Source organism: Falco punctatus, assembly GCF_963210335.1.
Source record: "Falco punctatus genome assembly, chromosome: 1".
Classification (NCBI taxonomy): Eukaryota; Metazoa; Chordata; class Aves; order Falconiformes; family Falconidae; genus Falco; species Falco punctatus.
In genome coordinates this window covers 14,896,772-14,909,235 of record NC_137580.1, presented here as the reverse complement: position 1 = coordinate 14,909,235, position 12,464 = coordinate 14,896,772, and the positions used below count along the sequence as shown (strand labels likewise).

The 12,464-nt window shown below is 40.8% G+C and overlaps 1 protein-coding gene across 2 annotated transcripts; it reads right to left on the bottom strand.

Moving 5' to 3' along the window:
* Positions 1-792: 792 nt before the first annotated feature.
* TMEM184C (transmembrane protein 184C) lies at positions 793-12,194 on the bottom strand. 2 transcript variants are annotated; one of them, XM_080373734.1, is made up of 10 exons: positions 11,715-12,194; positions 10,150-10,280; positions 10,016-10,052; positions 7,888-8,093; positions 7,020-7,094; positions 6,094-6,187; positions 4,554-4,666; positions 3,779-3,878; positions 3,113-3,284; positions 793-2,652 (listed from the first exon to the last, which is right to left on the bottom strand). In XM_080373734.1, exons 1-10 carry the CDS (start codon positions 11,829-11,831, stop codon positions 2,360-2,362), a joined length of 1,338 nt encoding a protein of 445 aa, XP_080229860.1. In that variant the 5' UTR covers positions 11,832-12,194; the 3' UTR covers positions 793-2,359. The 2 variants fall into 2 exon arrangements, with proteins under 2 accessions (XP_080229860.1, XP_080229861.1); XM_080373735.1 differs by lacking the exon at positions 11,715-12,194 and having other exon boundaries at positions 10,016-10,084; positions 10,150-10,266.
* Between the last annotated feature and the right edge of the window lie 270 nt (positions 12,195-12,464).

The window sequence follows — 12,464 nt, the reverse complement described above, 5'->3', positions numbered from 1 at the left end:
ATTTCTCAAACATAATATCAACTTGATAGCTCAGGCTGTGGAGTACTAATTGTTGTAGTTTCCAGAAGACAGCAATCTTTTGATGACACCTACCCTATTATTTTAGAAATTCAGTAGTAATCTTTACTGGAAAGGTATGATCCTGTAAGCTACTGCAATGAAAAAATAAGTTCTCACAGAAAAATAAAATAACATAGGAATATGTGCACGCACCATAACTGAGTAACAATAAAATAACTCAGTAGGTTTCCAGAAACACTGTGAAAGAAGCAACCAAGACACTTCACTAGCTTTTTTCCTATCAAAATCCACCCTCTGTACCTTACCCAAGTTTTACAGCAAACTTCAAGTATTACACCAACTTCAAGTATTAAAAAAAATCTCCAGTGTGAGGTTTTTGAAAAACTAAAGCACAGTAGCTACTTAGCTTCCAGCAGCTCTGATCCTTGAGATAATAGTTCTACTGCTATCCCTTTTTACCTGTATACATGCAGGAAAGCAGGTTATTTCTAGTAGTGGCTACAATGGGCCCTGAAGTCCCCAGATGTTGTTTCTTTTTAGGTCATGGCTATAAAGATACCTGGAGTCAAGCATAGAAAAGTAGATTCTGATTCTTCATAAGCACAGACAAGTACTTTTCCTTTTTTAGTAACAAGCCTTAACATCCTGAAAGCACAAACCTGCATACTAGTTATACTTAAGATCCCCTTCTTCCAAGAAGAGGATGGTTGTATTCATGTGTCATTCACACTCTTAAATTACTGTCGCAGTAAATCAAATTGAAAGAAGATAAACAGTTTAAATAAAATCTTTAATTGCTTATTTACAACAAAGGCAATGACTTGGCAAATTGAACATTATGATTCCCACTTTCTCACTAACTTCAGATACAAGTACATAGTCAACTATAAAATATGCAGCCTAGTGAATAAGGCGCAATATGTACATCACACTAGTACTGCAAAAAAAAAACCCCAAACCAAAAACAAAAAAGAAAAAGCACTTAAGATGAATTTACTGTGACAGCCAGAAGTAAGCTAAACATCCTGTAAATGCTAACAATACTGAAAAAGAAACTTCAAACATAATTTAAAAGGTCACTGCTCTAGGGTTTTTTTCTTTGTCAGATTGCAGACATGCAAGAGTAGTAAAAATCTGGTAGTGGAATGAAAACAATACCCCTCCGATTTTGTCAGATTTTGCAAAACAACATTTTGCAACAAGTGTACTTTCTTGGTCTGAAATCTAATGCTAGTAACTCCAGTATCAGACTAGCTACCGAGTTTTACCGTAGCAAAGGTCTTTTCTGGCATGGTGGAAGGAAAAAACCAAACCCAACCAAAAAACTATTACATTTGAATCCAGGCTATACTAGAAGCATATACAATAATCACACACACACACAACTCTATGAATACAAATTACTAGACACATTGCCAAGATACCCTGCTTTAACAGTTTAAAAAAAAACCCTTAAGTGTTAAAGAATTTATTGCAGCCCAAAATAAAGAAATCTGTTTTGTTTTCTACTTCCTTTTTGACATCTTTTCTTCCCCCCTCCCCTGTATTTTAAGGTAGTAACCATTATTCTTATTTTAAAAGGATAGGAAAAAGCTAGTCACGTGTGAGGTATTAGTCCAAAACCTATCATCCTGGCTCTCTCTTCTGAACGTAAAAGACAAACATTATGAGCTACAAGGACAACAGATACATCAACCATATGTTCTAGGCATGGAATTTTATAGCAAGGCGTGTAGGGAATGCTTTCTATGTATAGATTCTTTACTGATGTTCTGTAATAATTACCTTCCTGAAGGGGTTTTACTGAGCTATGCAGGAAAGGGAAGAAGATGACATCTGTACAGAAGTTACCGTTTCGTCCACACTCCATTCAACGTTGGGGTATGGAAGTTACCATCATTAAGAACACAATCAAAGCTAATAGAAACACTTTTTGCTACTGCACTCCTTAAATTACATTCTTGAAATTAAGTTTTCCCATTGCTAGTAGTACACTTACACTTTAGAAAAGCAGAGTATTTTTTCAAATGTTTCTTTTGTATTAGTAAAAGTCAGTGTAATTTTGATATGATGTGTGTTTAGCCGTTTAAGGAGTTCATTCTTAAATCTACGCAGAAACCTTTACAGTGTGCGTGGTTTATATTCACGGGATACTCACAGGCACTCACATCCATTATAGATTCAGAATTCAGATGTCAGTTACAGCCATATCCTCTTCCTGTCTGCACAGTAGCTTTTCCAACTTTTTCAACTTTCATCACCAACAGTACACGTTAACAGAACATGTACGGCAAGTATGCAAGAGAATCCTTGACACACGTTCAAGGAAAAGGTGAGCCTAACTTTTATCCAAAGATTTCTCTGATAAATTGTGCTCTAGTTCAGGGGATTCCTCAGCGTCTCGGATAGCAGAATTGTTATAAATACCATCAACTGCAGGGGCTGTTGTTGGCGTTGTGAGAGGGGTCACAGTGTGTCCAAACCCCTGATAATGACCCATGGGCGAAGATGGCATTGAAGAAGCATCAGAAATTGGGTCTTGAGTAGATGAAGACAGTAAACTTGTATGCTCGTTCTGTTCATGATCCTCAGCAAAAAACATTTTCCTTGGCTGGCCCAAAACTGTCCTTCCTAGAATTATACCAAATTAAAATACTTTTTAACACTTCCAACACTACACCAAGGTCTTTGAACACATCAACTCCAAAGCAGGCATTAGACATTAGAAGACAAGTCTTTGTTTTCTAACAGCTTCACATGGCTATTGTTAGCTTTAATGAATAAAAAGATGTTCTCTCATTTAAAAAAACCAACCAACCAAAACCCAAAAAGGACATTCCTTTCTTCTACCAAACATACCTGAAGCTTTCCCTGAGATTCATTTATTTAAAAGAAAAATTAAAAGCTAGACTCTTAAATCAGCCAGGATTACTGGTAAGAACAAAGTGCCAGATAAACCATGAAATCTAAGGATGCAGCTGCCACTGATTTGTTATGGAATGTTCTCAAGGTACTACACAGAGATAGGTAATAGTGCAAAATGATGCTGGAAATACATGTGCTGGTCATACAAATCCTGTCCGTTACTTACCAACATTTCGAACCTGTTCTGATATATCTGCCCTTATATCAGAAATATCCCACATTGCAAGAAAAGAGTCAAAGCATGACCCTTCTTCAGCTTCTTGCACGTAAGGTTTATAGGAAAAACTGTAGTGATGCGCAATAGCAGCCAGGAACATCTCAACACAAATGATAAAATCCTGCAAGAAGAGAGAGATTTGACGTCATACTTAACATTCATAACCAGAGAAAAATAGTTCCTGGGTTTCTTCTACAACTGAAAGATTGCAGTTGCCTTGTGATACTGGCTGGCATCAGCCATGTTTCCACGAGAGGCAGGTCATTCTTGGCAGGCTCCAGAAAGCTGTGAGTACTACAGACATACTGGAACCAGTCCCTGCCTGATGGACGGACTTGCTGCAAGCAATGTCAACAAGCAGGAGCTCTACAATGAATTCTTGCAAGAACATCCAACACAAGTGTTTAACTGGGGCACATTCCTTCTGCCCAACGCATGCATATAGAAGTGTTGAACATAAAACTCACTTGGGGTGACTGAATGAAACTTAGTACTGAATTTAAGTTGGGCTAATCTAGCCCGTGTTTATTAAAGCCAGTATGACAGCATTTGCCCGACATCAGCTGTCATCTTACATATAGCTATTCCTCCTAAGAAATAACTGTCTGCTCCTACCTGTAGGCCTGTAGCCACAGCTTCCACACTTTGCCATTCCCAGGTGTGTTTCTCAGAAATAACGCCAACTTTCACCAACAATGCAATAAGCACAGCTTGCCTATAAAGAACTTCTATTATTATTATTGTAACAGTAGTGCCAAAAATACCTGCAAGCAGATCTGGTAAACAAGGTCTATTCATATGTGTACATAGGAGGAATCTTATAAAAAAACTTACTGTTTATATATTTAGACTTTGAGAGGAAGAAAACAGATTTAGAAAGAGACCTCATTCATCCACAGTCCTAAAGACCAACAGAGAACATGACCAAAGAAGAGTCTGTTGTTCCAGTTAGTTATAAGAGCATGTTGCTTCTCTTTCAGGGTATTACTGCACCCCGCAATGTTCAGATAGTCAAATGCACTCACACACTAGCAGCTAAGTGCAAGCAATGCTTAAATTATAATTTATAGTTAACTTACAGTAACATTTTGAAAAAGTTAACGTAACTTTCACTTGAAAAAGTAAAAAGAATTCTCAAGTACCTTCAAATGAAGATTCTAAAATAAATTATGTTCTTGAGAATCATCTTATAAAATATCAAGTCTAAAAAATAATCTCAAGTGAACAAGACTGCTCTATCCAATGTATTAGTACCCTTTTCCCTTCACAGCACTTCACTAAGATTATGGGTGGATTTTGAGGCCTCTAACCTCAGCAAAAAATCCAGCCTTTTTAGCTATTTTATGATCCAACCCAAGAGCAAGAAGTAAGGAGTAATTAATTCACTTACCAGAAAGAAACAAAAACTACCATCTTCACACAAAGGAACTTGCCAACAGGTTGGATAGGGTTCAGTTCTTCACGTAGTACTTTATAAAACAGCACCAGACAATACATAGCAAACTGGCAAGGAAAAGAAAAAAGAAGAAAAGCTTTAAAATCCTTGTTTATTTTGTGAAGGAATTGTTTTACCACATTTCTTCAGTTAAATATATCACAGTACAATACAAACTTAAAAAGCTATCTATTTTAACAGAAAGGCTCTCTATTTATAAAATCTTTGCCTTACTATGTTAAAGAAGGCTACCCCCCGCCCCTGAAACTGAATTTCTGAAATGCGTGGTATCGGGAGACAGAGGCTGACAGGTCATCTGTCTATTTACAGACTAAAGCAAAGCCTAGTAAGGTCCATAAAATATTTTCAATGCCAAGCACATCTCTAGGGAAAGCAGCATAAAAAGCACGTGCTCTTTCAGGCTCCTGTTAAGAGCACCTTTTATGATGTTGCCTTTTTATGAGAGATGAGGCAACGAATGCAACCTTCACTGCAAATCTGAATGAGTTTCCTATTAATGAGAACAGCAAGCAACTGATCTAATGTATTAGCCAAGCCTAAGGAATTGTTCTCCCCTTTTCATGCGCATTCTCCTAGCCTCTTACTGCTAGGTTTCTTTAAACAATCATGTCAACCAGAACATGCAGAAGTATGTGCTGATGCTGGGACTGTTGTCACAGCAGAAAGTAGCTGCAGCTCCTTCTGTAACAGTCACCCATCCAACACAGGGGTGGGCAGCAGTAGGAGGAGGACACCCTTTCCGGATACTATGTCACGCTGTTTCTGACTCCTGCTGCTGTTGCCAGAAGAAAGAAGCTTGGAGACCAGCAGGCTAAGCCATAAGGAGCCAGAGCTGCTGCTCTCTCCTCTTGCAATAGCTCATGGTGTCATGTGCCCTAGGTGAAGCAGAAAATGATTCCTCTGCACTTCCTCTGCATTCCCAGCAAGTCACTAAGAGCAATCCCTGACCTCCAAAATTAAGCTTTCAAGTCCAGGGGCTGACATCTTACCCTTACCCCACCATCATATGGCTGCTGAACCAAGATGAGGTGTTAGGCAGGCCAGAATCTCAGCACCATTTCCATTTTTTGTCAGCGTTCTTACCACCAGCTTTTCAACACTGTATTTTTAACTCAGCCACTGCTGATTCTTTGTATGTGTGCTGGGATGAAGCTACAGGGGTGAGTGAAGTCAACTCTTCTGCAGAGGGGCAAGTGTGCAGCTCTAACATGCCTAGGCCATACCACTGCACCCATGAAACAGTTTGGGGTAGAGAAGTAGGACACTATTGCTTTATAGAGCTTTGTAGTAAAAATAAAAAGTTTTAGATCATCTGTAGTATTTAACAGACAGTAACTTTAACTTACAGTAGGAAATATTCTATCCATGAGTTACCAGACATTAACACAATTACTGTCAATAGTTAACATAGAAGATTCACGTAACACTAATATGATGAGTTAAAAGAACAGAAAGATGTACTCTTGATACTCACTAGCTGTGACATATTGTTAAGTATAACCAAGTAAGTCCAAGCATTGTTGAAGCTGAAGTTTCCTTCATCGTACACTCCCACTAGTTCACAAATTCTGAAAGAATTCAGAGTTAATCATTATGTAGTAAAAGATCACTTCCTTGAAATGCTAACTCTTCCTTATATCGATCAACTGTTAGAATCCAAAATCCCTTTTGGTACTCAAATATGGGCACTGGGGAGTCTGCACAAGAATCAGTTTCCAACACCTTTCCATAGAAGAAATAGCGTTTTAATGCAGGGTTAACATACCCCATTGCTGAATTAATTCAACAATTAAACATTTTTTTAAGCTGTTTTGCTTTTAACTGTTAGAACACATACAGCTAATACTTATATGGATATCCTTTGTGAATAGCAACTTTGTCCACAGTCTTATCAACACAAAGTTCATGAAATCAAGCTTTCAGCATCAATATGCACAACTGCCTGCTTTACCTTTACAACAGGTTATATGGTATGTATGAAGGCAGAGTCAGGCCTCTCACATGCAAAATTTAATAAAATTTTGAAAGTTACATGAAACTGGACTTTAAAAATACCAATTTGCTGAAACCAATGAGAAAAGGGAGGAGGAAAAAAAAAAGACCAAAAACAAAGAGATCACAAAAAATATCTTTCCCACATAAACAGTACTTTACATTCTCTCCCCTGCTTTCAGCAGCAGGCATTAAGTATTTATTATTTCAATTCTGCAAATAGTCATTCACTATAGAGAAGTCATAAAGAAATCATAGGTTGATTCAAATTGCCAGGACCCATTTAGCATGTAACACAACGAGTCTGCTTTCAAACTGCCTTGATTCAACACAAAGGGCACGAAAATTCTTGCCAGTGTAACTCAAAATTACATCCTGATGATCAGTATTATTTATGAGCATACTTACAAAGCAATAATGGTAGTAAATGGTCTGACAACAGTGTACTGCAAAACACCCAGTTTACATCTAAATAATAAAACTCTGCAAGAGAAACACAAAATTCATTGAACAAGGGTTTAAAGACAATTCACATATGGAATTTTCCTGTTCTCAGTAGTTCCACTAAACTAAATTTTTATTTCATGGTAATTTCAGCTTCTTCTTCCAGGACTTCAGATGCTTCAGTATATAGCGTGTATATATGCAATACACAAAAGACCTAGACTTCTATACACTATGTATGTAAGAAAATACTCGATTCACCTATTCTAGCCATGGAAAGCTTCTGGTCAGGCTTAACAAAGGGAACACAATTTTCACTGTGTCTGAAGATGTTTAAGGATGACTTACATTCAGAGTTTCTCTTTAACATTTTAAACAGCTTTATCAAAATCTCTTAAGAAAGATGCTTAATCAGATTAAGCACGCAGAAGCAAATAGTTCAAGGGCATATGGCCTTTCGTCCTTCACCTGTGGAAGTAAAAGCAATAGGCTATGTGGTCTACAAGGAATTCTACACAAGGTGTTTGGCAAATATATAACAGCAAAGGAGTAAAATTCAAGGAGATCTTTTTCCAGTATTTTTCAAAAAGTTTCCTTTAGCACCACCTGAGTCAATGCAGGTTAGTAACTAAGCGCGATTTATAGGATGTTTCACAGCTAGATGAAAACGTCCACAGCTGCTTTCAGGAGGGATTCATATTTGACAAAATGTGTGCAAACCATAAACTGACTCTGCCAAGCGACAACAACTATAGTATGCAATACGGAAACAAAATGTTTATATCTGATTAGACAGCTTAAAATTTTAAGATGCCATCATATATATACTCACTCTCCCATAGCCCATGATGGACAACAACATAGAGGCGGCAGATGTCTCTGCTGATCTTTCGCTTCTATTATTAATACGAGGTTTGGATACCGGTTGGTTAGATAATTTGAAAGAAAAACCATAAAATTATAGATGACATAAGCTTCATAGCATTCTCGACATGTATCCACATATATTGCAATGTTGGGGTATTTCAAAGCTATCCACTGTAAGAAGAGAGGTACACAAGAGGTTATATGCAAGAAACACAAAAGTAATTCCAATGACAACACTGGCTGGCTAGTTCAGCAAGCAATACTTTATTAAACAGCAGGCACTAATTAAACAGGGCTTGAAGCATTTAGCTAATAAGAGTGTAACGCTACAGTTAGAAAATAACATTCTTTAAAAATACAAGTAGAACTTCAGCTTGCATCTCTGCAGCTTTAAATGCAAGCATGCTTGAAGTACTGTGCAAGAGATGCTCTGTATCTGACCACACAATTCAGTCTTTCATGTAAAAGTTAACTAAGTAGCCTGTTCCTTACAGATAACCTACTCCTGTTAAGAGGAGATATGGTAGAAGTGTTTCCTGAAATTCACATATTCATTATCAATACGGGTTTGAGAACTAAGTTTTTAGTCCCTCAGTATAAAGTTGATTTATTATGTTATCTATGTGTAAATGTTTCTTCTGGCACATTTGCAAAATATAGAACAAAGCAGCAGATTAGCCTTGAAGTGATAATCATCCCTCTAAACCAGAATTTCAGACAGAAAAGTGATTTTTTTTGCAAAACTGTGATTATGGACCAGCTGCCAGAGCTTTCAATTTTTGAGTATCACACTGCTGTCCCACTGTTCAGTACAACCTGTCTTACTGGGTCTTCATGGTTTCATTTTTCTGGGGGTTGGGGGAGGTTAAATAGAGGCAGGTTTTTTGAGTTTACTTTGCTTCCCTAGGTTGCAGTGGAGTGAATGTTGTGCCTTCTCTGACCCTCTTATTAGAACTACAGGAAGATGCTTCACATCCTCATCACAGTTAAGAAATACTAGAGGTCACAGATGCTGCAACACCTTCATGGAAGATGTAATATTGCATCTAGTAAACTGAAAATACAGTATTTGAACCTAAGAAGAGAACTTTATGTTCAGCTCAGATTAAGCACTTCAGAAAAATACCATATATGCAGCAAAGGCCATAAGATCCAGGAGTCTGGGGAAGTATTTCAATATGCCAGAAATGTCTCCGAATGCCTCGGTAGAGCTCATTTAATTAGCAGGTAATTTTCTTCCAAAGGAAAACTGTGTATTTGAAATTGAAGTATCAACCTGAGTTACTTGATATTCCCTATAACAAACAGGTAATATTGTTTTCCCCACTCTCCTTCACTCTCAGATACTCCAAATCCCAGTCTTTCAAAAAAAACCCCAAAAATAAGTAAAAAAACCCATAAGGGTGACATTTCATAAACACTCAAAAAGATGGGAGAAAAATCAAAGGAGAAGTTCCAGGAAAGCTGTCTTTTATGGGGGAAACAGAAGTATTTGCAATGTCAAGAAGGGATGTCAACAGGTAAACACACACGCTGTACAGTCCACAGGTTTAGCATGTTGCTTAAGCTCTTGCCCGAAATAATCTCCACAGGTGATGTATTTACACGAAACATTATCTGGTATGGCCAATAGATTCTATCACATGAAAGTATTCAGAAGTGGATTTTTTGTGGGATCTTATCCTTTGCCCCCTAAAGCAAAAAGGAAGCATTTTAGCACTAAGCATAACGTGGGAAAGAAAAAGGCACTGCATTTTGAGACAGTACTTGGATCTGTCTGGTTTCCAGTTCAGCTGTTAGTGAAGATGGAAGGACCAAAAGCAGGCTCTTGTCATACCCCTTTCCACATCTGCCATAAAGGACACTCAAGGAGAGGGTTAAGAAAGGTTAACAAAAGCAATCCCACAAGCTCCACAAAAAGAATGTAATATTGCTAGAACTATTCTTCTGACATAATCCATAAACAGGAGTGCCCAGAAATTTCTAGGACTACAACTCTCCATGCAGCAGAATTTCTGCCGTGACACTTGTTTTCCCTCACTCCCACAGCAAACAGAATTTTTTTGAGCTGTTAACAGTAAGAGAACACTTACACTGTCTAAACTGTAAATCGGCACCATCCATAGAATCCTGTTACAATAACAAAAGAACATTTAATATTACTACAAGTATTTTTAGTCTGAATGAAATTCAACATTCGTAGCACAGGTAAAATGAGAAATGTTACCTTATTATTGGTTTCTGTAATTCAGGTTGAGTATAATGGACTAAGTGTTGTAGTATTCCCCACAGAGATATTGGTATCGTCATCAATAGAAATATCCCAGCAATAAACCATGCCTTGGTATGAATTCCCACCTTGCAATGAAAAAGAACACAAGATCAAAGTTTCAGTAGTCATACTTTAAAGTTTTACTAGTATAGCAAGAAAAAAAACCTTACCTTTTTTTTCTGTGAATAAAGTCTTAAGATGGACATTAAGTACATAGCCTAATACTAAGTTTAGTTTTTCTAAGTCTCCTTTTCAAATACACAAAACCCTAAAGTCTCGCTTGCAATATGTTGATGTGGCTTTGAGTAAAACTTAAAATTCTCCTAAGAGAAGAAATCTTGCAGAACCAACAAAAACATCACCAATAAACAGAAAACATTCTAGAAAAAACAGTCATGCTCACTGTTAATTTACTGAAAGACACAACGGATTCCTCCTAGATTTAGGTCCAGAACTTGTCTCAGTTCAGTGCTTTATTACAAAGTTTCTGAAAGCTTGTGGATTTAAAGTATTTTCAGCTTTAAAAATCACGTAACAACTAGTAATCAATTTCAACTAGTTTCAATCAACAATCTGGAATACATAAGCACATATGTATCTAAATATATAATGCCTGCTGAAACAAAGGGCTACCGTTTTAAACCAAAGCTCTCTAAAAAACAACTGAAATAATAATCCTAAGTACCAAAATCTGAGAAACAGACTCAAGTGGGTTTTTTGTTGAGAATTTCTTCTGATCCCCTACCGTACATCAACATCCTGTGTCTTTTGTTGCTTTCCAGTCCAAAGTTCACCTCTGAGCAGCTTCTCTACCAGTATCAGATGTAGCAACTTTGAAACTTCCAATATTACTTCAACATAAATATCCACTATGCCCAACATACAAAGGCATTAGAAAACGACTTCAAAATCGGGAGTTTAAAATACACTCAAGGCAGACTTTACAGCTGCTAGGCACTTAAAACTAACCTCGGAAAAGCTCACCTCTAGTAGAACAAGCCTGTACTCAATCGGACAAGGTATATATTAAGGTTAAAACTTGTTGTTACAGAAGTAATGCTATCACATGTGTGTGTAATTAGTGAATGACATACTACGGTGCCATCAGCACGAAAAAAAAAAGCTGCTCTATCTACCACCTCTTCTCCCTCAGGAGCCAGGATTACCTGAAGTACCAGGTTACGAACGCCAGTATCACTCCAAGGCGTCAAAACCTAAGTTCTGGGCAGGGCAGCACCTACAAAGACTCACTCCAGCGTCCCCAGCATCGCATCCACCGGGCAAACACCGGCTATTACTGAACCGGCAGGAGGAGCAGGCCCGTCCCGCCCCGCCTGGCCCGGGCCGTGCGGTAACACGGTAACGGCGCCCCGCGGCACGGCCCAGCTCCCCGTGCCGGGTCGCTACCCGGGGCCGAAGCCCTCTCCAGGCACCTAGAGGCGCCCAACTCCCGCTCCGCCGCCGGGCTGACGCCCCCCCCGGCCCGGCCCCGGCCCAGCCCGCCGCGGCCCGTCCCTCACCTCCAGCTTCTGCAGCTCCCAGACGCAGAGCGGCACCACCACCAGCAGCCCTACGATGTACAGCAGCACCACCAGCGGCCGGATCCACCGCCGCCAGTTCCCGCAGGTGCACGGCATGGCCGCGCCGCCGCCGCCCCGCCGGCCACAGCGCCACCGACACTCCTCACACCGAGGCGGGGCCCGCGGCGCCTCAGCGGGCCGCCGCCGCCGGGCCCGGCAGCCCCCGCGGGGCGCGCATCACCGGCGGGGCCGCCTGCGCACCCCGCCGGCTCGCATCAGCTTCCGCCTGCGCTCCGCCCCGCGCCCCACCGTCCCCTTCAGCCCGGCCCTGCCCGGCCCGGCTCAGCTCGGCTCGCCCCGGCACGTGCCGTACGCGCCGCGGGGCGCCTGGCGCGGCGCTGCCTTAACCCGGCCCGGCCCGGCCCGGCTCGCCTCGGCGCCGCCCCGCCCCCCCGCACCAGCCTCCAGGGCGCTTCCGCCTGGCACGGCTTCCGGCTGCCCGCCCCAACGTCATCGGCCGCGCCGATTGGCTTCTCGCCCTGCCTATCGCCGCTGCCCCGCCCCGCCCACCACTGAGAGCGCGGCCAGCGCCCGGGCCAGCGGGCGGTAACGGCGTGACCGTGCCCTCTCCGGAAGGGCGCCTTCTGCCGCCTGTGCGCTGCCCCTGCCCCGCTGCAGTGTCTCCCCCTCGCGCAGCGGGCGGGAAGGCAGGTGGGCGCGCCGGGCGTGCGCTTGGCTGAGCTCGCGGCG

Bases quoted from the DNA above. Each gene is read 5' to 3' on its own strand.
- TMEM184C (XM_080373734.1), bottom strand. From the start codon at position 11,831: ATGCCGTGCACCTGCGGGAACTGGCGGCGGTGGATCCGGCCGCTGGTG. The intron at 6,188-7,019 runs GTAAGTATGCTC...GAATTCTTTCAG, and splicing joins TTTACTACCATTATTGCTTT to AATTTGTGAACTAGTGGGAG. The intron at 3,879-4,553 runs GTAAGTGAATTA...AGTTCTTTATAG, and splicing joins GTAGTTTTTGTTTCTTTCTG to GCAAGCTGTGCTTATTGCAT.